The sequence below is a fragment of the Panthera pardus genome, unplaced genomic scaffold (assembly GCF_024362965.1).
Source record: "Panthera pardus isolate Hobbes unplaced genomic scaffold, ASM2436296v1 HiC_scaffold_19, whole genome shotgun sequence".
In the NCBI taxonomy this organism is placed as follows: domain Eukaryota; kingdom Metazoa; phylum Chordata; class Mammalia; order Carnivora; family Felidae; genus Panthera; species Panthera pardus.
Genome location: NW_026526754.1, coordinates 6746159 through 6771411, shown reverse-complemented (window position 1 = coordinate 6771411; position 25253 = coordinate 6746159). Strand labels below are relative to the sequence as shown.

The following is a 25253-nucleotide window of genomic DNA, read 5'->3' as shown; positions in this document are numbered from 1 at the left end:
ATCCAGGCACAGCCTTGTTTAATTTTTTGGTTAGGACTTGCTGAGCTTTTGAGTCTTTACATTTATCTTTTGTCAAATACAGGAAGTTGTCTGCCATTATCTCTTCAAAAACTTTTTTCTATTACATGTTTTTTTCTCCTTTTGGGACTCCAGTGACAGAAATAATAGACCTTTTGGTATTATCTCATAGGTCCCTGAGGCTCTGTGCATTATTTTTCTCTTTATTGTTCAGATGTGGTAATTTCTATTGATTTATCTTGAGGTTCATTGATTCTTTTACTTGGTCGGCTCCATTCTGCTTTTTAGTCCATTTATTGAGTTTTTTTATTTTGGATATTATATTTTATAGTTCTAACATTTCCATTTAGTTCCTCTTTGTATCTCAGTTTCTTTGCTGAGATTTTTGCCTTTATATTTGCTTCAGGAGTACTCATCCATCCTTTTCCCTTGGATTATTTTTACTGTAGCTGCTTTGTAATCTGAGAGTTCCAGCGCTGTGCCATTTCAACACTAGCATCTATCGGTTGTCTTTTTCCATGTGATTTGAGATTTTTCTTGTTCTTTATATGACAAGTAATTTTGGATTATATCATGGACATTTGATTATTATGTTTTGAGACCCTGGTCTTGTTTAAATCCTGTGAAGAATGTTGATTTTTGTTTAGTTTGGTTTTAGAAGGCAGTCAGTCTGCTTGGATTCAGGTGGCAAGTTCTGACCAATCTTCTGTGGGTTTGAGGATTCAATGTCAGTTCTGTTTCAAAGCCTTTGTGGTGCTATTTTGATCTTTCCTTGTGTGTGCTACCCAAGGGCCAGTCTGTGGCTCAGTCGGTTAATCATCCCACTCTTGATTTTGGCTTAGGTCACGATCTCACAGTGCATGAGATCAAGCCCCGCTTCAGGCTCTGTGCAGGCAGCATAGAGCCTGCTTGGGATTCTCTCTCTTCCTCTCTCTCTGCCCCTCCCCTGCTCACTCTATTTTTCTCTTAAAATAAATAAATAAATATTTAACAAAAAGGGAGTCAGATGCTTAACTGACTGACTAACTAACTTAACTGACTGAGCCACCCAGACACCCCACTGTTGCCCTCCTCCCACAACTCAGTCCACACCTAAGGTCAAGCAGTGGGAAGACAGGGAAAGGAAAAAGAAGTGGGACTCACTCCTCTTGGAACTCTGCTTCCTCGGATTGTAAAAGGAGTCCCTTCCTCAGAGTTTCAGGCATCTGCAGGCTTCTGCTGCTGCAGCTGTGTCCACCACTTGAGTCTTGGCTCGGGTCTGGAGTATGAGAATGAAAGACAAAACAAATTAAAAAAATTTTTTTTTAATTAATCTTTTTTAAAATTTTTATTTATTTATTTTGAGAGAGAGAGAGAGTGAGCTCATGACCTGAGCCGAAATCAAGAGTTGAAAACCCACTCAACTGAGCCACCCAGGCGCCCCAGGACAAAAAATTTTTTATTATTTTTTTTATGTTTTATTTACTTATTTTTTATATTTGAGAGGGAGAGAAACAGCACGAGCAGGGGAGGGGCAGAGAGATGGAGACAGAATCTGAAGCAGGCTAGGCTCTAAGCTGTCAGCACAGAGCCCGACGCAGAGCTCGAACTCATAAGCAGTGAGATCATGACCTGAGCTGAAGTCAGATGCTTAACTGACTGGCCACCCAGGTACCCCGGACAAAAAAAAAAATTCAGGAAAATAAAAAACAGGCTTTCCCCCCAGCGTCTATGGTATTCAGAATCCTCTTGGCCACCTCTCTAGCCAGAACTGGAGGGATTGGCTTGGAGCTCATTCTGTCCACACGTGGTTCCCTTTTCTGAATTTGAGGTTGCCTTGGGTCCAAGTTGGGCAATACTGGGAGGAAAAATAGGAAACTGACTGCTGTTTGGTTCAATGAACTCTGAATTCTGTCTTTTTCCCTTATCTGCCCACTACTGTTGAGTTTTTAGAGTCCTGAAGTAGCTGCTCCATGCCTTGTTTCCAGATTTTATAGCCACATTTAGTGCGAGAGGGTGCATTGTACTTCTTCCATTAACTAGAACTGGAATTCTCATGTTGTGATGTTTGGAAGCTTTCTAATTTGTTTTTACTTTCTATAGCAAATAGGCTATTCGCTTGCAGGCTACAGGGACCTTGGCCTGCTTAGACTAGAGATAAATCATAATGCTGTGGTGGTTTTGTCTGTTTTTTGTTTATTTTTGTTTTAGAAGTAAGAAAATGTTTAAAATATCACTCTGGATATTCCTGGCATGTGCAAGGAATCACAAAAATACACGTTTAAATGAGTTTGGTCTTAATATTTTTTCAAATGAATGAACAGACTTCAGCCTGTAGTTGTGAAAATGGAATGTCCCAGGTGAAAAAAGGTTTGTGACCACTCAGTTCAGTCCTATCACCAACATTTAAGTCTTTTACTTCATCCTTTATTGACATTTAGCTTCAGTGTGACTGACATCACCTAAAATCACCTAAATTTTCTGTTTTTTCATTTGACTGCTTTTATCAAGTCTGCTCTCCCCCTTGTTCCTGTAGCTGAATCTTTAATCTTAAGTGTGTGCCAGAGTCTACCTTATGGCATTAACCTGGCCCTCTATCCTGTTGGCATAATTTTGAAGCTTATCTTACATACGAACAATCCCGAGTCTCTTATCCACAAATATGGCAGTGGATAGGCCAGCCTTGCACGTTTTCTGCAAATAGAAACTTACATGGGCAGCAGCCATCCCCAAAGCCTTTCACCTGAACCTCTGTTCTAGGTTGACATGAAACATTAATGATCAGCCTTTGGATAGTGTCCAGTTACCTGTGGGTATGGTTTAATGGTCGTTATTAGATGCCTGTGCATTTCTAGTTGGTCAGTCAGTCTTAACCAGCTGTTTATGGAATACCTGCTCGGGGGGATAGAGCAGGGAACTAGATAGACATGATTCCTGAGACAGGTGCCACCATGCAGTAAGGTGCAGTGAACACAGGAACAAGTCACGTTGGAGGCATTTCCTCCTTCAGTCAGCAGGAGAAGCTAAGGCTATGGAGAAAATGAGACTAAGGGTAGCCTGCTTGGAGGACATCGAAAGGAAGCCTGGAGGGGGAGGGCTAAGATCAGGAAAAGCCTCCCAGAGGAACTTGTGTTTATCTTTTTATCTGCTTGTTTCAAAATTCCTTTTTTAAAAAATTGTTTTTAATGTTTATTTTTGAGAGAGAGACAGAGTATAAGTGGGGGAGGGGCAGAGGGAGAGAAGGAGACACAGACTCTAAAGCAAGCTCCAGGCTCCAAGCTGTCAGCACAGAGCCCGATGCGGGGCTCGAACCCATGGATCGGACCGCGAGATCATGACCTGAGCTGAAGTTGGACTCTTAACCGACTGAGCCACACAGGTACCCCTCAAAATTACTTTTTAAAAAGATGTTTATTTTGAGTGAGAGAGAGAGAGAGAGAGAGAGAGCATGAGAGAGGGCAGGGGAGGGTCAGAGAGAGGGAGAGAGAGAATCCAAGCAGGCTCCGTGATGTCAGTGCAGAGCCCGAATGTGGGGCTTGATCCCATGATCCGTGAGATCATGACCTGAGCTGAAACCAAGAGTCAGACGCTTAACTGACTGAGCCACCCTGGTGCTCCTCAAAATTACTTTTTATTTAAAAAATTTTTTAAATGTTTATTTTTGAGAGACAGAGCACAAGCAGGGGAGGGGCGGAGGGGGGGGTGGGGCACAGAGGATCCGAAGCAGGCTCTGCACTGACAGCAGTGAGCCCAACGTGGGGCTCGAACTCATGGATTGTGAGATCATGACCTGAGCTGAAGTTGGATGCTCAACCAACTGAGCCACCCAGGCACCCCTCAAAATTACTTTTTAAAGAAATCATACAAGTACTGCTAATTTATTTTAGAAAAAAAGAGAAAGTAGTAGTACCTTAAAAGAAAAAAACAAATTTCCTGGAATCTTACTAATCAGAGATGAGCAGTATTCACGTTGTGTATAACACTTCTGTGTGTGTGTTTATTATATATGTATGTATGGATGTGTGCACACACACACACATAAACACACACAAAATACAGGTTCCTTTATAACATGATTGCATACTTCTCTTTATCAATAGGCTTCACAGCGTTTTCTTGTTTTTCATTTTTATCTTAAATTTTTTTGAGTAAAGTTGACATACAGTGGTTTTCATTTTTATTTTTAATTTGAATACGACAAATTTCACTTTTTATGGTATACCGATCTGTGAATTTTGACAAATATGTAGTCATTTGTCTACCTCTACAATCAAAGTTCAGAATGGTTTCATCACCCCTCAGACTTGTCTCATGCTGCCATTTTCTTGTTAATCATTCCCTCTACTTCTATCCAGTCTGTGGCAACCAGTATATCTTGTTTCTATCCCTATATTTGAGCCTTTTCCAGGATGTCACATAAGTAGAATCATACAGTGTTGTCTTTGAGTCTGGCTTTTTTCACTTAGCATGATGCATTTGAAATATTCTTCTGTGTTGCTGTGTGTATCAGTAGTTTATCTTTTTTTTTGGCTAAGTAATATTCCATTTTATGGACATACCACTAGTTGCTTATCCATTCATCCAAGGCCACTTAGATTGTTTCCGGTTTGGGGTGATTGTAAGCAGAGCTGTAGTAAACATTATGTAGAGGTATTTGTGTGATCATAATTTTCATTTCTCTAGGGCAGACACCTACGAGTGGGATTACTGGGCCATAGGGCATAAGTGTATGTTTAACTCTATAAGAAACTGCCTCACCATTTCCAGAGTGGCTGTGTACCATTTTGTATTCTCACCAGCAGTGTGTGAGAGTTCTAGCGGCTTTGCATCCTTGCCATCACTGGGTATTGTCTCTTACTCTCTAAATTGTAGCCACTCTGGTGAGTGTAAAGTGGTGTATCATTGTGATTTTAATTTGCATTTCTCTAATGGCTGATAATGTTGAGGATCTTTTCATGTGGCTGTTTGCCATCTATACGTCTTCTTTTGTGTGGTGTCTTCTACCCACTTTTTTTTAAATTTTTAATTTGAACTTTAATTAAAAAAATTTTTTTACATTTATTTATTTTTGAGAGACAGAGAAAGAGTGTGAACAGGGAAGGGGCAGAGAGAGAGGGAGACACAGAATCTGAAGCAGGCTCCAGGCTCTGAGCTGTCAGCACAGAGCCCATACGGGGCTCGAACCCATGAACCGTGAGATCATGACCTGAGCCAGAGTCAGACGCCCCACCAACTGAGCCACCCAGACTCCCCCAACTTTTTAAAGTTTATTTTGTGTGTGTGTGTGTGTGTGTGTGTGTGTGTGTGTGAGAGAGAGAGAGAGAGAGAGACAGAGACAGAGACAGCGTGCATGTAGAGCATGAGAGGGAGGGAGAGACAGAGAGTGAGAGAGAGAGAATCCCAAGCAGGCTCTGCACTGTCAGCACGGAGCCTGATACAGGGCTCAAACTCACAGACCTGAGCCAAAACCAAGAGCTGGACCTTAACCACTGAGCCACCTAGGGGCCCCCTCTTGTACCTACTTTTAAATTGGATTGTTTTCTTATTGTAAAGATTTGAGTGTTATTTGTATATTCTGGATGTAAGTCCTTCAACATTCTTTTTAAATTTAGGTTTTTATTATGGAAACTTATAAACATTTACTAGTTGTATTAATCAGGGTTCTCCAGAGAAACAGACTAGTGGGATATAAAAAGAGATTTATTGTGAGAAATTGGCTCCCGTGGTTATGGAGGCAGAGAAGTCCCATGATCTGCTGTCTGCAGGCTGGAGATACAGGAAAGCCGGTGGTGTAATTCAGTTGGAGGACTACGAGCCTAGCGCTGATGACATAAATTCCAACCCAAGGGCAGGAGAAGATGTGACTCAAGCGGTGAGGCAGGAAAAAAGGGGCGAATTCTTCCTTTCTCTCCCTTTTGTTCTATTCAGGCCCTCAGCCACCCTCACAGACAGACCCAGAAACAATGTTTACTCTGGGCACACTGTGGCCCACTCAAATTGACATAAAACTAACCTTCGTGTTAGTACAGAGGATAGCGTTATGTATCCCTGTATACCCTTCACCCATCTTCAGTGGTCATCAACATTTTACTTATCTATCTATCTATCTATCTGTCTGTCTGTCTGTCTATCTATTTAGAGGGTGGGAGGGGCAGAGAGAGAAGGAGAGAGAGAGCATCCCAAGCAGGTTCCGTGCTCAGTGCAGAGCCCGTCACAGGGCTCGATTGCACGACCTCGGGATCACCACCTAAGCCGATACCAAGAGTTGGACGCTTAATTGCTTAACTGACTGAGCCATCTAGGAGCCCCTTATTTTCTTCTTTATCAACTCCTCCCATTTTTCTGCCTGACATATTCTAAAGCTGGTCTCAGATATGATAGCATTTCAACTGTAACTACTTAGTATACATCTCTAACAGTTGAAGACTTTTTCCCCTAAATGACACATGCACAATATTATCACATCTAAATAATTAATAGTTCCTTAATATCATCTAAAATCTAGTATGTGTTTCTTTTTCTCCAGGGATCGCAAAAGTGCCTTTTAGGTTTGTTTGAGTCAGGATCTAAAGAAGATCTGCACGTTGCTTCTGCTTGATACATTTCTTAGTCTCTCTCTCTCTCTCTCTCTCTCTCTCTCTCTCTTTTAATGTTTATTTATTTTGAGAGAGAGAGAGGGACAGAGAGTGAATCGGGGAAGGGCAGAGAGAGAGGGAGACACAGAATCCCAAGCAGGCTCCAGGCTCTGAGCTGTTAGCACAGAGCCAGATGTGGGGCTCGAACTCACGGACCGTGGGATCACGACCTGAGCCGAAGTCAGACACTTAACTGACTGAGCCACCCAGCGCCCCTCTTAGTGTCTCTTAGTCTGCAACAGCAGCCCCCGCTCCTTTTATGCTATTGATTGGTTGATGACATTAGGTAGTTTGTTGTGTAGCATTTCTCACATTTTGAATTTGGTTGATGGCCTCCTCAGTGTAATTTTAACATGCTTTTCTTTCTTTTTCTGATTTTAAGTTTACTTATTTTTGAGGGAGAGACAGAGAGAGTGAGTGGGGGAGGGACAGGGAGAGAGGGAGACAGAGAGAATCCCAGGCAGGGTCCACACTGTCAGTATAGAGCCCAACGTGGGGCTCAAACCCATGAACCATGAGACCATGACCTGGGCTGAAACCAAGAGTTGGACGCTCAACCAGCTGAGCCACCCAGGTGCCCCAACATGCTTTTCTAACTTCCATTTCCTGTACACTAGGGTTAGCTCTGGAGGCTCGATTTTAGGGGGTGGCAAGAAAGTTTTCTAGGTCCTGCTGTGTACAACCTATTGCATCGACATCAGAAAGCAATGTCTGATTGTCTCACTTTTAGCGATGCCAGGATTGACCGGTGGGTACAGGTGTTTTGAGCCTGATCTAGCTATTTAAAACTCCTCGTTGACCTTTTACTCAATAGCTTAACAGCCAATGATAATCGTAACCTGGGTCAGTGGTTCTCCTTGGAAGTGGGAGATTTTGCCTCTCAGGGAACATGTGACAGTATTTGGAGACATTTTTGGTTGCCACCACAGGGGTGGGTTGAGTACTGGCACCTGGCGGGTAGAGGCCAGGGATGCTGCTAAACATCAGACGATGCACAGGACGACCCCCACAACGAAGAATTCTCCAGTCCGAAGTGTCAATAGTGCCAAGTTTGGGAAACTTTGTTCTGGAGTAGAGTATTGGTTTCAGAATTTTGAAAAGGTCTCCATGTGAACCAAGTATGTGAACCATTGGTTTTAGACCAAGAGCTACAGAAGTCTGAGTGAGGGGAGGGTAATTGAGCTGAAGCGCCATAGAAAGCTTTAGTGGAGGGTGACACAAATGGGGGTTAGAAGGATGATTTTGATAAGTTGGCAGAGGAAAAAAAAAAAAAAATATATATATATATTGAATACAACCAAGTTAACATCTAGCTTTCAGGTGGGTTGAGAAACTGGCCCAGGTCCATTACCAACTGGTAATTTTCTAATTCTGTCAGTCCTTCTGCATTTACTAGCTGGAATTCTGGTAAGGAACTTTCCCTCATCACCCATTTGATTGCCTTTAAATACAGTTTGTACTGGAAAGGCAAGCAAGGTACCTGCTTGGTCTTTGTCCTTTACTTGTTTTCTAATAACAAGCTGATGCTTTAGCAACCCCCAAAGGTAAACATTGGGGTTTCACCCCCTTGAAATGACCTGTTAAAAACTCATGGATTTTTCTATATTTAATAGATTTCAGTATTTTTGGTCATTTAAAAAGACCTTTGGTTTTGAAATAATTTCAGACTTACACAAAGGTTGCAAGGTTGGTACTGAATAATACATACTTTCTCCTGGATTCTCCAAATGTTAACTTTTTACCACATTTACTTTATCCTTTCTTTCTGTGTGTAGGTGTATGTATGTGTATGTGTATATTTATATAATATTTTAACTTTTTTGAGCGTGTAGTGCATACTTGATGCCTATTTATCCTTCAATATGTCAATGTCTTTAAAGGTAAGACTGGTGTTGTTACAAAGGTGTTGTTACAAAACCGCAGGAAGATGATCAAAGCCAGGAAATTAACACTGATAAAATACTGAAGCTAAACTTTAGACCTTATTCATGTTTCTCTGGTTGTCTCAAGACTGCTCTATATAGTACAAGAAAATCCTGGGTCATGTATTGCGTTCAGTCGTCACGTCTTTTTAATCTCCTTGAATCTGGAATAGTTCCACAGCCTTTGTGTTTTGTGACATTGACATTTTAGAGGAATACAGGCCATTTATTTTGTAGAATGCCCCTCAATTTGAGTTTGACATTTTCTCATGTTTAGATGCTGCTTATTTTGTGGTATTGTCAGGAATACCACAGAAATGATGGGGCATTTTTCTTAGTGCCTCATATCAGAGGCAAATGAGCTAGATTCGTTCCATTACTGGTAATCCGAACTTGGTTAAAGTGATATCTGCCAGGCTTCTCCACTGTCAAGTTACTATTCTTTCCTGTATAATTAGTAAGTATTTTTTTGTGGGGAGATACTTTTAGAGCATGTAAATATCCTGTAGCTCCTCAAACTTTTCCTCATGAGTTTTAATATCCATTGATTCTTGCTCGAATTCAGTAGGTTATGATGGTTGCCAAATGGCGATTGTCTGAATCCATCATTCCTTCTGTATTTATTAGCTGGATTTCAACTGCAAGGAAGAGTTTTCTCTTCTCCCCTGTTTATTTATGTCAGTATGGGCTCATGGGTTCATGTTTTATTCACAGTCTTTTAATATTTAACTGTTATTATTTATTTTGGTGCTCAAATTGTCCCAGATTTGGCCAGTGGGAGCCCTTTGGAACTGTCTCCAATGTCCTTTAGACATGTTCCCTTCATCCTCAGACACAAGATATCCAGATTCCTCTTAGATTTCCCTACCTTAGCCCTTGAATTCTCCAAGGGAGCCCTGGTTCCTTTCACTGGAAAATAATAGTATTTAGAAACCAAGATTTGAATGTTATTCAAATATATACATTTATATATATTATCTGTTTTATCTATCTTTCTGTCTATCTATCTCCTGGTCTCTTAGGATATGCATTTCACTATTTTGACCCCAAATTAATCCAAGAGGAGGAAAAAAGCTCCTCTTGGACTGCTAGTTTCTCATTCAATGAGAAAAACAGTGCCCTTCTTGCCATTTGGTTAAGGTGTTTTTCAGAGATGCTACGGTGGGGAGGTGCCCAAGAGTTAAAGCAGAGAGATGAAGGAGAGGGGGCAGGTTTTACTTTTGAATCATGAGGGTTGGGAGGCTACTTCCTGGGATTTCAGCTTTATCCATGAAGCAAGGACATGAGAAAGGAAGGGAGGGGAAAGGCAACCCGAATGCCAGCAGCATCGTTAACCATCTTCACATGTGTGTGGTTTGAAGGCAGCTTGTCTCTTGTGTCCTCCACATCTACATGTGCGTTGTTTTTGCTCCATTACTACTTTAAATGGTCTGAAAATGTAGCTTTTTGGGCAGGGTGGCATTTGCAGGAAAATGTTGTGGGCATTTTTTTGGCAAGAAAGATGCTGACCGTCCTGTGGTTTTCTGAAGTCATGTGCAATTCTATCATCAAACCACATAATAAGATTTTCTAAACTTTTTTAAAAAACAAGATGTTTTGCACTTCGGGAATACTGTTATGGGCCGTACGTAGTTGGACGTCTAAAAATAGACTTGTTTTGATCTAACACTGTGGTATGCCATGGCCAGCCACTGTGTACAAGTGACCTGTGGGTTTAATGTGTGTGTGATCGAGCTCACTTATGCTATAAGTCTGATAATTTATGTTATAGGTGAGAGTCTTGTCAAAAAAAAAAAAAAGAAAAGAAAAGAAAAAAGAAAAGAAAAGAAAAAAAGAACTTGAAATGCAATCCCCTGAGTTCAACTCTTATGTGTATGGCTTTAGGATTTCAAAATGGCAAAATTATTTACACAGTAGACCCTGGCTTGGAAAATCTATCAGGAACACCTGTTGGGTTGGCCTTGTAACACCCTCGGCTCAGACCAGACCAGGCCGACAGCAGCTCGACCCTTCTGTCCTTCACAGAAAACAAAGCCTTCGGGGTTTGAAGCAGGCACTGCTCCGAATGTGGTACCCGCGGGGCATGGCTAACAGAGCTGGTGGAGGTGCTGGTCACCTTGCCCTGGTCTCCCGTTTTCTTCTTTCTGCCCTGAGTCCTTGGCAGCCTCCCTTCCCCCTTTTGTCTGTCTCTCCCTTTCTTCTCAACAATAAGGCACTTATTTGCTTCTGCCCCTTGGCTCCTTTGGTTAAACTAATTCTGCCTAAACAGCCGCCTTGGTGGCTTTAGCGCCTGAGGGGGTCCTTGCCCTTCCTGAGCAGGTAGTTCTGTTTTAAATCTCCGCCTCTCTCAAATCCATAGCTCAAATCCCTTGACACCATTAGCTCCTTTGTTTGAGAACCACCCCCTTCCCCCAGATTTGCTCAGTGCTCGATTGTCTCAGGGGAGAGAGGAGGGAAATATTTTAAATCTACTTTCCTCAGGGGATGGCCTCCCTTGAGAGTGGCAACTCAGTGGGTTATTCTGTTTAGGCAAATTAAGATGTTACTGTAGTTAGATCCCTTTGAGAATGATCAAAGTTGTGTGCTTTGTCAGGGAGCCTTGTGGCACTGGTTGCCGGGTCTCCTGTGTTCCTTGAAGAGGAGCCATACAGTGTTGCTTTTTTCCAAGAGTGTGGGGAGGAACTAGACCCTGGTAAGTAAGTTCTATGTTAGACATCTGGCCTAGGAGAACGAGGTCTGTGGAACCACACCTTTGAGGCCTTGGACCAATCTTCTGGCCACACGATGGAGATGCCACCTGCTTCCTGAGTGAGTATCAGACAGCGAATGGACCGTGCCCAGCACGGGGCCTGAGAGCATCCTTACCTTACAGATGCTCCTACATGCAAACCATTGTTATTCTGAGGTGGCTGGCAGCACACGGCCAGCCATTGGAGGCCCTCTGCAGAACACGTAGCGTGGCTTCTGGCCTGGCAGCTTCTGTTTTAAGGTGCTCTGTCATTTAAAAGCCTGTACATATGGAGAGCAGCTTACAACCCCTGGCCTCAGGATGCAGAAAGATGGCGGGGGAAAGGCCTCGTGCCCCTTCTGCGCTTCTAGCTCCGGCTCCCGTCTCAGCCTCCGCTGTGAGGTGGTTAAGAATGGAGCTGGTTCTGAGGCATGGTCACTGCCTTGCACCTCTCCTGCCCTCTCTCGCTTCTCCCTTCTGCTCATCAGGAAGGCTTACAGCAGAAGCAGCGTCGGGTCTTTGAGGCTAAATACAAGCCATGTCTCATCTTTCAAATATTTTTTTCAGTTTTGGTGGGAAGAGGGACATTTGATCCGTTGATTCATTGATTCATTCATAAGATTTATTTATTTTTGAGAGAGAGAGAGAGAGAGAGAGAGAGAGGGAGACAGCGTGTACGCCACACCAGTTGGGGAGGGGCAGAGGGGGACAGAGGATCTGAAGCAATCATGACCTGAGCCGAAGTCAGATGCTTAACCGACTGAGCCACCCAGGCACCCCCAAAATACTGTTTTTTAAAGCACAACAGAAATAATTTCCCAGTGTAGAAACCAGGCTCATGATTTGGATGCTTCCTGGAACATTAGTTGAGAAGGCTATAAAGAGGCGTTCTGTTGTTTGGTCAGCGAAGTTTAGGACCGACTGTTAATGGGAGTATAAACATGAAAACTGAGGTACTTTGGTCAAGGACTGGGTTCTGTCCCTGCCCTCCACTTTACCCCCAACCAAGGGTCTCAGTTTGAAAGTGAGTCACCACCTCACGCAAGCTTTCTCTCCTGCTTCTCCTCTGAGACCCCCTGAGTCCAGTTGCTCCCAGGAAGACTTCTCAAGACCTCTGCTACTGCCCAAGCTCTCGGCGACTGTCAGTTTTCCAAACCTCAGCACTTCTCTGGGCACTGAGCCTTGGCACCTGGACAGTTACCTGTCTTTGTGTGTATAATGAGGTGTGTTGGCTGTGTTGGAACTGAGACCCTAATCCCAGCAAGCCTCTAGGTGCCACAGAGCAGTCAGGGTCACTGGAGAAGTTGTGTGGCCACATAGAAGCCACTGCCGATTCAGATTGTTGGAGATAGTCTTCATTTGGACAGTCATTTTGCATCTGGTGGTTTTGAGACTCCTTAAAACTATTTTTAAATATTGTGATTTTTGTTTGTATGTGTATCTTAAATTTTTGTGTGTGTGTTTATTTTATTTTTGAGAGAGAGAGAGAGAGTGAGCGAGCACAAGTGGGGGAGGGGCAGACAGAGAGGGAGACAGAATCGGAAGCAGGCTCCAGGCCCTGAGCTGTCAGCACAGATCCCGATGCGGGGCTCGAACCCACAAACTGTGAGATCATGACCTGACCCCAAGTCAGATGCTTCACCGACTTGTATGCATATCTTTAAGTGAGTTTGATTAGATCCTTTGATAAACTAATAATCAAGGAAGGTTAGGATGTCGTCTGATCTTTGAAGATATCTTCATACCTACTAGGGTTACTCTTCCTTCATGGGGGTCCCTGCCATCACATTAGAGTAAGGCCGGCCTTTTTATTACGTGCTGGTCTCCAGGTTGTTCTGTGCTCACTCCCTGCACTTATAGTGCAGTGGCTTCCAGGAGAGGGGTTGTGTGCTCTCAGGAAGGATTTAGGAATGATGAAGTCTTCTGATAAAGAAATGGGACCAACATGGACTTGCAGAGTGACTTTCATTTTCCATTAGAGCTTTTAATGTCGATTTTAAATATTCATGAATGGTTTCAAAACAAGTAAGGATTGATTCTTAGAGGTCACTAACATTTAACTCATAATAAGCCAGTGTGTTTCAGAAAGTGTTTATACATGGAATATTTAATTTTTTAAAATAAAAGCACACATCCTCATTGTGGAAATTCTGGAAAGTCAAAGAAGCCTACATGGGGTGCCTGGCTGGTTCCATTAGTGCAATGTGCAACTCTTGATCTTGGGGTTGTGAGTTCGAGCCCCATGTTGGGTGTAGAGATTACTTAATAAAATCTTTAAAAAAAAATCTATCCACAGTCCTACCACATAGACGGATTCCTGAAATTCCAAATATTTTATGCTTTTGTTTTAAAAGTTTAAATACCATAGTCAATATCTCTATATCTTTACCTTGACAATCTGGTAAGAGTTTGTAAAACCATTTGGATCTGGTGTCTTTACGAGTGGTAACGGGCATCTGGGTGGCTTGGTTAAGCATCCAGCTTTGGCTCAGATCATGATCTTAAGGTTTGTGAGTTCAAGCCCCACATTCTGCTTGGGATTCTCCCTCTCCCTCACTCTGTCTGCCCTTCCCTCACTTGTGCGCATGCTCCCTCTCAAAATAAATAACCTTAAAAAAAAAAGAAAAGAAAAAGAGTGAATGACATATTCATCTAGTAAAATAAGCAGTTTTGTACTAGAGACCTAGAACATGTTGTGAAATTTCCTTCCTAGGAGTTCCCTTCCTAGTCCGTATGAGCTGGATTATGCTTCAGCAACAAACAAACTAAAATCTCAATGGCTTAACACAAGGGAGGTTTTCTTTTCACGAATAGTACTCATCTCCCATGAGCCTTACTCAGAGGCCACCCCCTCCCGGAACACTGCTGGCTGCTGAGGCAGGGAGAGGGAGCATCCTCACTGGCCATTCCCAGATCTCTCACCCATTCAAACCTTTTGTTATTCAAACCAGAAGTAGTTGCTGGCTGTAAGTGGCTTGAGACTCATGTGACGTTGGAGGCCCACTTTTCCCACAGGAAAAATATATTAAATTAAAAATAGAAAGCTAGGTACAAGAATGAATATTTTTAATGAGAAACACACAAAATTATGAATTTAAGAGCTGTTTTCTTTCTGTTTTTAGGCCTCCACTAATATAGGTCATATTTGAATTTTTAGTATGATCAGTTTAATATTGAAAAAGTATACAGAATCAGAGTATACAAAAATGTAGGTGTACACTAGAACAATTTAAATTTTATTATTTTTTAAGATTTTCTTTTTAAATAATCTGTATGCCCAGTGTGGGGCTCAAACTCACAACCCCAAGATCAAGAATTGCAGCCTCCACCAACTGAGCCAGACAGGTGCCCCTAGCAACTCACATTTTAAATTGCCACTATTTTGTATTGAGCAGCACCATTACCTGTGCTGTTAGGCTGCTATGCTCTGTACATCCTCTTATGGATGAATGTGTGTAGCAGGTTGTCACTGGCACGTTGGCTTCTTCGGTCGGTTTCAATGCACCGGAGGCCATTTTGAGTGCCGTTGTCTTTGGGGCTTTCCGACCGCATCATTTCAGGGTTTGTCAGATAGCGTCTTACAAATTGGGATGCATGAATTGTCATCTTCCACACACGTTCTCATTCTTTGTAGCACTGCTGTAGGTTCCTGCCATACACCCTGGAATTCTGATCTATTTTATATTTTAATTAATTAATTAATTAATTTGTTTATTTCATCCATAGAATGCAGTAATGATTTCTGGAGTAGATTCCAGTGTTTCATCCCCTTACCCACTGAGCCCATCCCCCCCTCCCAAACCCCTCCTGCAACCCTCAGTTTGTTCTCAGTATTTAAGAGTCTCTGATGTTTTGTGTCTCTCCCTGTTTTTATATTATTTTTGCTTCCCTTTCCTTATGTTCATCTGTTTTGTCTCTTAAAGTCCTCATATGAGTGAAGTCAAATGATTTTTGTCTTTCTCTGACTGACTGACTTCACTTAGCACAATATCCTCCAGTTCCATCCACGTCGTTGCAAATGCAGGATTTCATTCTTTTTGATTGCCGAGTAATACTCCATTGTATATATACACCACATCTTCTTTATCCATGCATCCATCGATGGACATTTGGGCTCTTTACATACCTTGGCTATTGTCAGTAGTGCTGCTATAAACATTGGGGTGCATATGCTCGTTCGAAATAGCACACCTGTATCCCTTGGGTATATACCTAGTAGTGCAATATCTGGGTTATAGGGTAGTTCTATTTTTAACTTTCTGAGGAACCTCCTCAAACCACCAGTTTGCGTTCCCTGATCAATTCTATTTCATGTGATTCCCACCAAAAAGGGAGAACATATGTATGTGCTTATAATTACATACTCTGCATTATTGAATATAATCTTGGTCTATCTTGTGAATTTTAGGGCCTGTTTCTTCTTCATGATGTCAGCTCAGAGTGTATCTGGAAGCCATTCCTGCGGTGGGGGGATTTACAGTAACTATGTGTGGAAGTGACAACTGAACCCAAATGTAACCTGTCTCTCACTCAGCTTCCAATTAGCCAAATCCCCAGAATGCCCATTGATACTCCATTGCCACCTGGTGAGGAGTCATGGTAGCAAGCTGGAGCGGCACTTGTGGAGTTCTGAGGCAGAAACTCCATCATCTTGAGAATAAATCTGCATGGGGAACATCTCACAGCACAAGCCTCCAACCCTACAGTGTGCCTGCAAGGGGGAGAATGGGATGTACTGGTGAACAGTGCCGTTGATTACTGTGGCCTCCAGAAAGGTCCTGACGCTGGACACTTCCACCAATAGTAACATGGGGTCCTGTGAAATTTTTAAAAGTTTGATTTATTTATTTTTAAAATTTATTTGAGAGAGAGTGTGTGCCAGTTGGGGGAGGGGCAGAGAGAGAGGGGAGGGGAGAGAGAGAATCCCAAGCAGGCTCTGCACTGTCAGCACGGAGCCCAATATGGGACTCGAACTCACTAACCGTGAGATCATGACGTGAACCAAAGCCAAGAGCCGGACGCTTAACCGACTGAGCCACCCAGGCGCCCCAAAATTTTGAAAAGTTTTAATAGTAACTTAATCAGTCAACATTTTTTCCCCTTCCTGCTTTTTGAGTTTGCCAGTCATAATTAGCTGCTGACAACCTTTTAGTATAAATTTGTTTGCCAACTATGAAAAAATACTCTTGGTCAGTCGGTAGGTGCTACATGGAAAGGGCCCTGTCAAGGACACACATGATCCCTCAATTAGCAAATACAAGGGCTGTTACTTATTTGCACCTTTTTGAACAACTCCGTACTATTTTACATTGTGATATTTGTCTACTGCAAAACAGTTATAAGTTGAATTACTTCTGACTCTTGGGTTGCCTTGAAGTTGTTGGCTTCCAGCATTAACTTTGAGTTCGTACTTTCTTCTTGTTGGTCAATAGGTAGGTTTTACTTTAGCAGTAGACTTCACTGTGCTGGAGGAAAATTTGACATTTGCTATGCCAAAAGGCAGGCAAAAAAGTGTACTGCTTATTCGAAACAATATTAGAAGCTGCTTAAATACCTATCAAAAGGGGATTGATTAATGTATGTGTATAGCTGTGTGTGTGTGTATCTATCTGTATCTCTGTCTACCTATGAATACTCATGACACTGTGATTTATAGCAGGAAATAATATATTTGGTCTTCATCTCATTTCTGGCACAGAGCTCTTAAAACCCTTGAAGTTTCCCAAATGATGAGAGGTTTCTTTTGCTCTTCTTAACAACTCCCTTTCAACCACACCTGAGTTTGTGTTAATGAGAGGACTGTTGTGGAAGGCACCTAAGGATGGAGGCTGGTTGCCAGGCGAAGCGACCTTGTGATAGAGAGTTCAGCCCCACCCACCGGCCTCTAGGAAGGGGCTGCAAACCGAGCTCTAAAAACTCTGAAGGCAAGAGTTGACAGCTTCCAGGCTGGTAAACCAAAATGTGTATGTACGTGCCAGGAGGGCCGTGCATTCCAAACTCTGCAGGACAGAGCTCCTGTGTTAGAGACGCTTTTGGACCTTGCCCTGTGTATCTCTCCATTTGCTGTTTAACTTTATCCTTTTGTAACTGGGGTGCAAGAGCACCTGGCTCCGGGGGTTCCAGACAGACTGGGTTCAGCCACTGGCCGCTGACAAAGTCCAAAGGCAGAGGTGAGTGGTGGGGAAAGAAGAAAGGAATTGATTTCAGGGAGGCGCGCCCTGGGAAGACCAGGAACGACGTCTCCAAGACATCTCCCACGTGCTAAAAATGCTTCCAGGTTTATAGAAGGAAAATGTGGGACAAAAGTCGGTGGGTACTTGCAGCTGGTCAGTAAAGGTCAGGTTGATCATTGTCTTGGGGTCGGCCCCACTGGCTCTTGATGGCTCTTGCTGGCTCAGGGCAGTGCCTGTTGCTTGAGGGGACAGTTTCGGTTTCCATCACAGGATGCTTTGCTCACAGGGTGTTTGGCCCAAGTTAAGAGATAAACTGGAAAGAAGAACTCAATCAGAACAGACTGAGGTCAGAATGGGGGCAGTCGAAATTCTCTTTCATTTGAATATCGTTTGTAATAGACTGTGATAAATGATAAACTTCATATAAATCTAGAATATTCTCGGTGAGGCTTTCATGTCACTCTGCCTAACATTTCAAACACCTTTGCCCTAGTTACACTGCACTCTCCTTCCCTTCTTGGATTTTTTTCCCCCTTTGCACTTAACACTGCCTCGTGTACTGTATTTTTAATTTAATTTTTAAAAGCTTCTCCTTCATTAGAATATGGGCTACAGAGCAGAGATTGTTTGTTTTGTTCACTGCTGTATTGAGTGGCCTATTAGATTTGCATATTCTTGAAACCGTTTTTAATATTTAAGATGGTAGGTGTTACCTTCCCACACAAATATGGTTGAAGTTAGCATACCAGAAACATTTGTAACTCATCAGTACAGTGTGTTATTTCTTGCCCAGGATTACTAGATCCAATTACAGGGGGAAGAAAAAAGTTGAGGAGTTTCCCTTATATGAACTACTTCTTTGTGAACTGATTGCAAGTCAGGCATGAAATTCAGATGGAGAATTCAAGTCTCTGCTTCTGCAGAGAATTGTAACAAGAGCGATCAGGAGACGCACAAAATGTGTGCTTAAAGACCCCGTCTCAGCATGCTCTGACTTAAAATAGAAGCACAAACCATGTATTGATAGAAGTGTCTTTTATGATTGCTGTGTGGAAATATATTTTTTTTAATGTTTATTTTTATTTATTTTGAGAGAGAGAGAGAGAGGGCACAAGCGGGGCAGGAGGGGGTGGGAGCGAAGAGAGAGAATCCCAGGCAGGCTCTGGGCTGTCAGCGCGGAGCCCGACGTGGGGCTCGATTCCATGAACTGTGAGATCATGACCTGAGCCGAAATCAAGAGCCAGAGACTTTTAACTGAATGAGTCACCCAAGCACCCCAGTGTGGAAGTACTGATGTTGATAGTGGATAGAGTGGCGCCACCCTGTCCTGCCTTTCACGTGGAGATCCTGCCAAGCAAGTTAGCAATTGTGGGTGTGGGTTTTTCGTGGCTCCCGAGGCCCTGTTTGCTGGCAGTGTGCAAGTAACTGTGCTTTGGTGCCTCAGGAGGAAAGAGATGGGCTGGCCCCTCCCTGCCTTCAAAAAGCTCACGAGTCAGAGAGAGACATGATAGCAAGTTTAAAAAAGGATAGAATGCAATCACAGATGAACAAGCCTTCCCAGGAGAAGGGGCAATCAAATAATGTCTGGCAGGGAGAGAGACAATCTGGGAAGGCATGGGGAGGAGGTGGCATTGAGTCCCGCACTGAAAGGCACATGTGGGACTCCAGTAGTCAGAGGTCACAGAGCAGCCCATGCCTTGGGGTTTTCCCAAAGTTTAATTATCTGGGGATCTTGACAAACAACAACAACAATATTCTGACTCTGTAGGTCAAGGAGGAGAGGCAGAGATTCTGCACTTCTTGGGCGCCTAGGTGGCTTAGTCAGTTAAGCATCCGACTTCAGCTCAGGTCATGATCTCACGGTTCCTGAGTTCTAGGCTCGTGTCGGGCTCTGTGCCGACAGCTCAGAGCCTGGAGCCTGCTTCGCATTCTGTGTGTGTCTCTCTCTCTGCCTGTTGCCAGCTCTCTTTCTCTCAAAAATACATAAACATTAAAAAAAAAAAATTCTGCACTTCTGATGGGCTCTCTCGTGATGCAGCTGTTGGTGGCTCTAAGGACAAATCTGGGACCACCAAGTCGCCTGCCTATACCTCCTGGACCTTTGAAGTGGGGGCTCGCCTCAGGTTCTGGCCCAGGCTTAACATGTGGTGGTCTGAGAAGTGCTCTGTTAGAGAAGCGGTAGAGTAGAGGCTGGGAGACTAAGACTGATCTTAGGTTTTAGGTTTTAGGTAAAAGACCACCTGACCTGTCCTGATCATTGGCCCATTAATTCAGCCATTGGAACCCCTCCTCTTCCTTCTCCTGAAATTAAAAAAAAAAATTTTTTTTTTTTAATATTTGTTTATTTTGGAGAGAGAGAGAGAGCGACACACACACACACACACACACACACACACGCACACACACACACACACAATCCAAAGCAGGCTCCAGGCTCTGAGCTGTCAGTACAGAGCCCAACTTGGGGATTGAAATCAACTGTGAAATCCTGACCTGAGCCCAAGTCGGCTGCCCAACCTACTGAGCCACCCAGGCACCTGGTCCTGAAATCTTTTTTTTTTTTTTTTTTAAAGTTTTGATTTACTTATTTTGAGAGAGAGACAGAGAGAGTGAGTGACGGAGGGGCAGAGAAAGAGGGAGACAGAGAATCCCAAGCAGGCTCCGTGCTGTCTGCGCGAAGCCCGATTCAGGGCTCGAACACATTAACCATCGGATCATGACCTGAGCAGAAACCAAGAATCAGATGCTTCACTGAGCCACCCAGGCACTCCCCATCCTGAAATCTTTTAAAAGCTTACCTGGTAATTTCCACTGATACCTGTTTAACTATGAGCTCTGATCTCCGGGGACATATTGCTGGAATATTACTTTGGTTCTTCAGAAAGAAACCAATGCCATTACTGGTAAAATTTTCAATGTTTTTATAAGCTGCCGTTCCAACTTTTTCTGACCAAGTACAGTGGTAACTTTTATTTTTTTATTTTTTATTAAAAAAGTTTTTTAAAGTTTATTTATTTTGAGAGAGAAGGCAAGCAGAGAAGAGGCAGAGAGAGAAGGAGGGAGAGAGAATCCCAAGTAGGCTCTGCACTGTCAGCACGGAGCCCAGTGTGGGGTTCAAACCCAGGAACTGTGAGATCATGACCTGAGCCAAAATCCGGAGTCAGACTCTTGCCTGTCTGAGCCACCCAGGCGCCCCTCCAGTGATAGCTTTTAAAAAACGTAGCTCATGAATTAATTAGGTAGGCCTCACTTTTAGGGACTTGTAACTGGGAGAAGGAGGGATTATACTCGTCCCTGTCTTCAAGCCCTCAGGGGTGCCAGTCAGCCTGCGTGACCTCCGCTTGAACCACCAGGGCAGCTGCAGATGGCATAAACGGACACCATTTGGACCCTGCCCTCTCCGTGTTTGGCATAATTGTGGTGGGGACTATAAATTGGAAACGCGTGTAGGCAGAGTCCACTTACTGGTGGCAGAGGCAGAACTGAAAACATCACAGAGATGTTCCTTTCTGTTTCCTCACGAGGGCCACACCCGGACGGTGTCGGGGGGCTGTCGTTCGAGGTGTCCACATCAGGAATTCTATCCTCTATACCTGTTTTGTAAGAATTCCATCAGGTTGTGTTCCTGACGGTGATGCTGTCGTCCCCAGAGGAAAACTCTGGCTGCATATGGTGGTGGTGGAGTTTTAGTTAAACGTGGCAGGCACATATGTCCACGGCCATGTACTAAATATACACATACATGTGTGTTTCCAATTTTCTTCCTAGATTTTGGCCCTGATTGCTTTCATCTGCATAGAGACCATCATGGAGTGTTCTCCGTGTGAAGGCCTCTACTTCTTTGAGTTTGTGAGCTGTAGTGCATTTGTGGTGACTGGAGTCTTGCTGATTCTGTTCAGTCTGAACCTTCACATGAGGATCCCCCAGATCAACTGGAACCTGACAGTGAGTATAGGTCACCGCTCTCTGACCCTGGGTGCCGCTCGGCTCCGAGGGAAATTTGGAACCTCTCCGTGTGCTGTTTGGTTCCAGTTCATTTTGATACTTAAATATTTCATTGTAATTCAACTGTGAAATTTTAAATTTCTTTACTGGGTTGGATAAAACCATAAGGTAATTTGAATCTTCACTAATGGTAAAACCATCATAAAAATTATTTTGACCCCTTTAAAGATGTCATTTCAGTTTTATGATCCCCAGAGAAGATTGGTAATGTTGATATTTACAGAATCTGGAAAGAGAAAATGGAATTAATACCTTTATTTTTTTTTCACACTGGACCCAAAAGCCATTTACAAAAGTATTGATTCAGGAAGAATTGAAATTATGAATGAAAATGACCAATGAGTTGCAAAGCCTAGGATTATCATTAAATTCAAAGCAACTGGTAGGGCGCAGAGGGTTTGGTGGTTTGATCAGAGTCTTGAGTGGAAAAAGCGTGCCCTCTCGACGGTTTGGGTTCTTAATGACGGGCTCACCCTCTGATCAGCATGGGAAGCTTAGGGCTGGTCCCTCCCGGGCCCCTGTTCCTTGACGTGTGTTACTTTTCCTTGCCCTGCTGAATGAGAAAGGAAACTTAATAATAGCACTTGGTTTTCTTGATGTTTCTTTGCAAACACTCATGTGCAAGAGCCCAAAGGAAATCGGTCAGAGACACAAGAAAGCACAGTCAGCTGCCTCCCCCTCTGTGCCTCCTGAGAAGCTGCAGGGTGGCAGGAGCAGGGAGGGTGCTGCAGACCGCCCACCCTTGTGTGAGCTCCTGTCTTGCTGCCTAGTGCTGGGTGTGTGCGGCAGCATGGAAAGTGTGCCCCGGGTGCAGGAGCCAGGGAGGAGGTCCCCTTGCCTGGGAAGACCACCCCCATGGTGATCCTGTGGGGTACGGAGAGGAGCGGGTCTTCCTGGCAGAATACTCTGTGTGTTGTTCGAACTCCTAGGAGGGAATATAAAAGGAGAGCTGAACTAGAAAAGCTGATTTCAGTCGAAAACTCAGCTGGATTTGTCCTGGTTTTGTGACAGGTTTTAGCATCTCAGGTGGTTTTTATTTTTATTTTTTTAATGTTTGTTTATTTTTGAGAGAGACACAGTATGAGCAGGGGAGGGCCAGAGAGAGGGAGACACAGAATCCGAAGCAGGCTCCAGGCTCTGAGCTGTCAGCACTGAGCCCGACACGGGGATTGAACTCACAAACCGTGAGATCATGACGCGAGCCGAAGTCAGACGCTTAACCGACTGAGCCACCCAGGTGCCCCAGCATCTCAAGTATTTTTAATTTTTAAAAAAATTTTTTTTTTTAATGTTTATTTATTTTTGAGACAGAGAGAGACAGAGCATGAATGGGGGAGGGTCAGAGAGAGAGGGAGACACAGAATCCGAAGCAGGCTCCAGGCTCTGAGCCGTCAGCACAGAACCCGACGCGGGGCTCAGACCCACGGACTGTGAGATCATGACCTGAGCTGAAGTCGGACGCCCAACCGACTGAGCCACCCAGGCGCCCCTCAAGTATTTTTAAGATAAAGTTTGTGTTCTCCATTAAAAAATGTTCACAGAGTTGTGAGCATTTATCCATTTAAATTGACAGTGTAGTAGACAGAGAGCATAGGACAACCTCATTAGCCTCCTCCAACCAGAATGCAAAGTGCCGGAGGACCCGTTTGACAAAGAAGTGGCTGCCAGGAAGACCAGGGACTTTGAATTAGACATTTTTGGGTTCAAGTGCAAGGTGGTTCTTAAGGTCTGTGTGTGACTCTGGGCAGGTCACTTACAGCCGCATGTTGAAGGCCGCGATTGGTAAGGTGGAGGCAATAGTATTTTACAGGCTTGTTTTAAGAAGGAAATGAAACAATGTGTATAAGGGGACCTCAAGCCAGTGTGCACTGCTGCCTGCATAAGAAGTATTTTTTTTTTTATAATTTAACTTTATTTTTTAAGATTTACATCCAAATTAGTATATAGTGAAGCAATGACTTCAGGAGTAAATTCCTTAATTCCTTACCCATTTAGCCCATCCCCCCTCCCATAACCCTGTATAAGAAGTATTAATATTATCACGAGTGAGAGTGGTTTTCTTTTTTTTTTTTTTTAACTATTAACAAAAATTTTTAAATATTTGTTTATTTATTTATTTTTTAAAAAATTTTTTTTAACGTTTTATTCATTTTTGAGACAGAGAGAGACAGAGCATGAACGAGGGAGGGGCAGAGAGAGAGGGAGACACAGAATCGGAAGCAGGCTCCAGGCTCTGAGCCATCAGCCCAGAGCCCGACGCGGGGCTCGAACTCACGGACCGTGAGATCGTGACCTGAGCTGAAGTCGGCCGCTTAACTGACTGAGCCACCCAGGCGCCCCAATATTTGTTTATTTTTGAGAGAGAGAGCAAGCAAGTGGGTGAGGGACAGAGAGAGGGAGACACAGAATCCAAAGCAGGCTCCAGGCTCTGAGCTGTTAGCACAGAACCCAACGCAGGGCTTGAACTCACGAACTGTGAGATCATGACCTGAACCGAAGTTGGACACTGAACTCACTGAGCCACCCAGGTGCCCCACGAGAGTTGTTTTCTATCAGCCACATCTTTCTCCTGCAGACTTCTGCCAGGATTGACTTTACTCCCTTAATTTAGTCTTATCTTCTGATTTGACAGCTGTGAATCTGTTAAAAGACTTCACACTGCAGCTTTATAACTAATTCATATTGGTCTTTATCCCCAGAAATACCTACTTAGTGAGCTTTCTGGAATTCATATTTTTTCTATTTTTTTTAAAGTTTACTTATTTTTTGAGAGAAAGGGCACAAGCAGGGAGAGGCAGAGAGACAGGGAGACAGAGAATCTCAAGCAGGCTCTGTGCTGTCAGCACAGAGCCCAACGCGGGGCTCGACCTCATGAACCGAGAGATCACGACCCAAGCCGAAATCAAGAGTTGGACACTTACCCAGCTGAGCCACTCAGGCATCCTGGATTTTCCCATTTTAATCATGAAGGGCTTTCTGCTTGGTGACTACCACATTATTCAGTTGTACTGAAGTGCCTCTTTTTCACTGGGAAGTTAACATACATCATTTTCTTCTGGTCGGTGTTGGTGGAGCAAACATCTGAGTGAGTGATGTGGTCACTTGAGAATGCTTTCAATTTTTTGGGATCCTTTTTCCAGAATTTCCACACACCCCCCATTTTTTTTTAAGTTTATTTATTTTGAGGGAGAAAGAGAGGGAGGGAGGGAACCCCTAGCAGGCTCCATATCATCAGTGCAGAGCCCGACGTGGGGCTCAAACTCATGGAGCCGTGAGATCATGACCTGAACCGAAACCAAGAGTTGGATGCCCAACCACCTGAGCCACCCAGATGCGCCGAGAATTTCCACCCTTTTAGAGCAGATGAAGGTGTTTGCTTATCCAACAGAAGAGTATGTGAGTACATGAACTTGAGGAGGTAGTACTTACTGAGGAGAGCTCAGGTCATCTATTCTTTGGGAGGGGAGAAAAAGTGAGCTCTTCAGGGCTGGATACAGCTTATTGGGATTGGGTTTCCCGGTTGGAATCCCTACAGAGGGTTGGCCTTGGCTGTGTTGTGTTTTCTAACAAGGCGGTAGGAGTTATTGTCATCAACAGAGCTTGCTAGTGAATGAAATAGGGCGTGATTAGTATAGATTTAGCAAAACGGTCGTTCAGGAGCCTACATTGACATAAAAATATTCATGAAAAATGGCACATAAGGAGGAGGTTGCAAAGTGTGTATTTTATACAAGCATTATTTGATGCAAGCAGAAAGATTCTGTTAGCTCTGGGTTTGCTTGTTTGTTTGTTG

The 25253-nt window shown here is 43.5% G+C and overlaps 1 protein-coding gene across 2 annotated transcripts in view; it reads left to right on the top strand.

The window, feature by feature from the left end:
• CMTM4 (CKLF like MARVEL transmembrane domain containing 4) overlaps positions 1–25253 on the top strand; it is a 69733-nt gene that overhangs the window by 29124 nt on the left and 15356 nt on the right. For both annotated transcript variants that reach the window (XM_019455727.2, XM_019455726.2), the window contains exon 2: positions 21224–21400. In XM_019455727.2, the coding sequence (XP_019311272.1) occupies positions 21224–21400 (177 nt within the window). The remainder of the gene's footprint in view (positions 1–21223; positions 21401–25253) is intronic.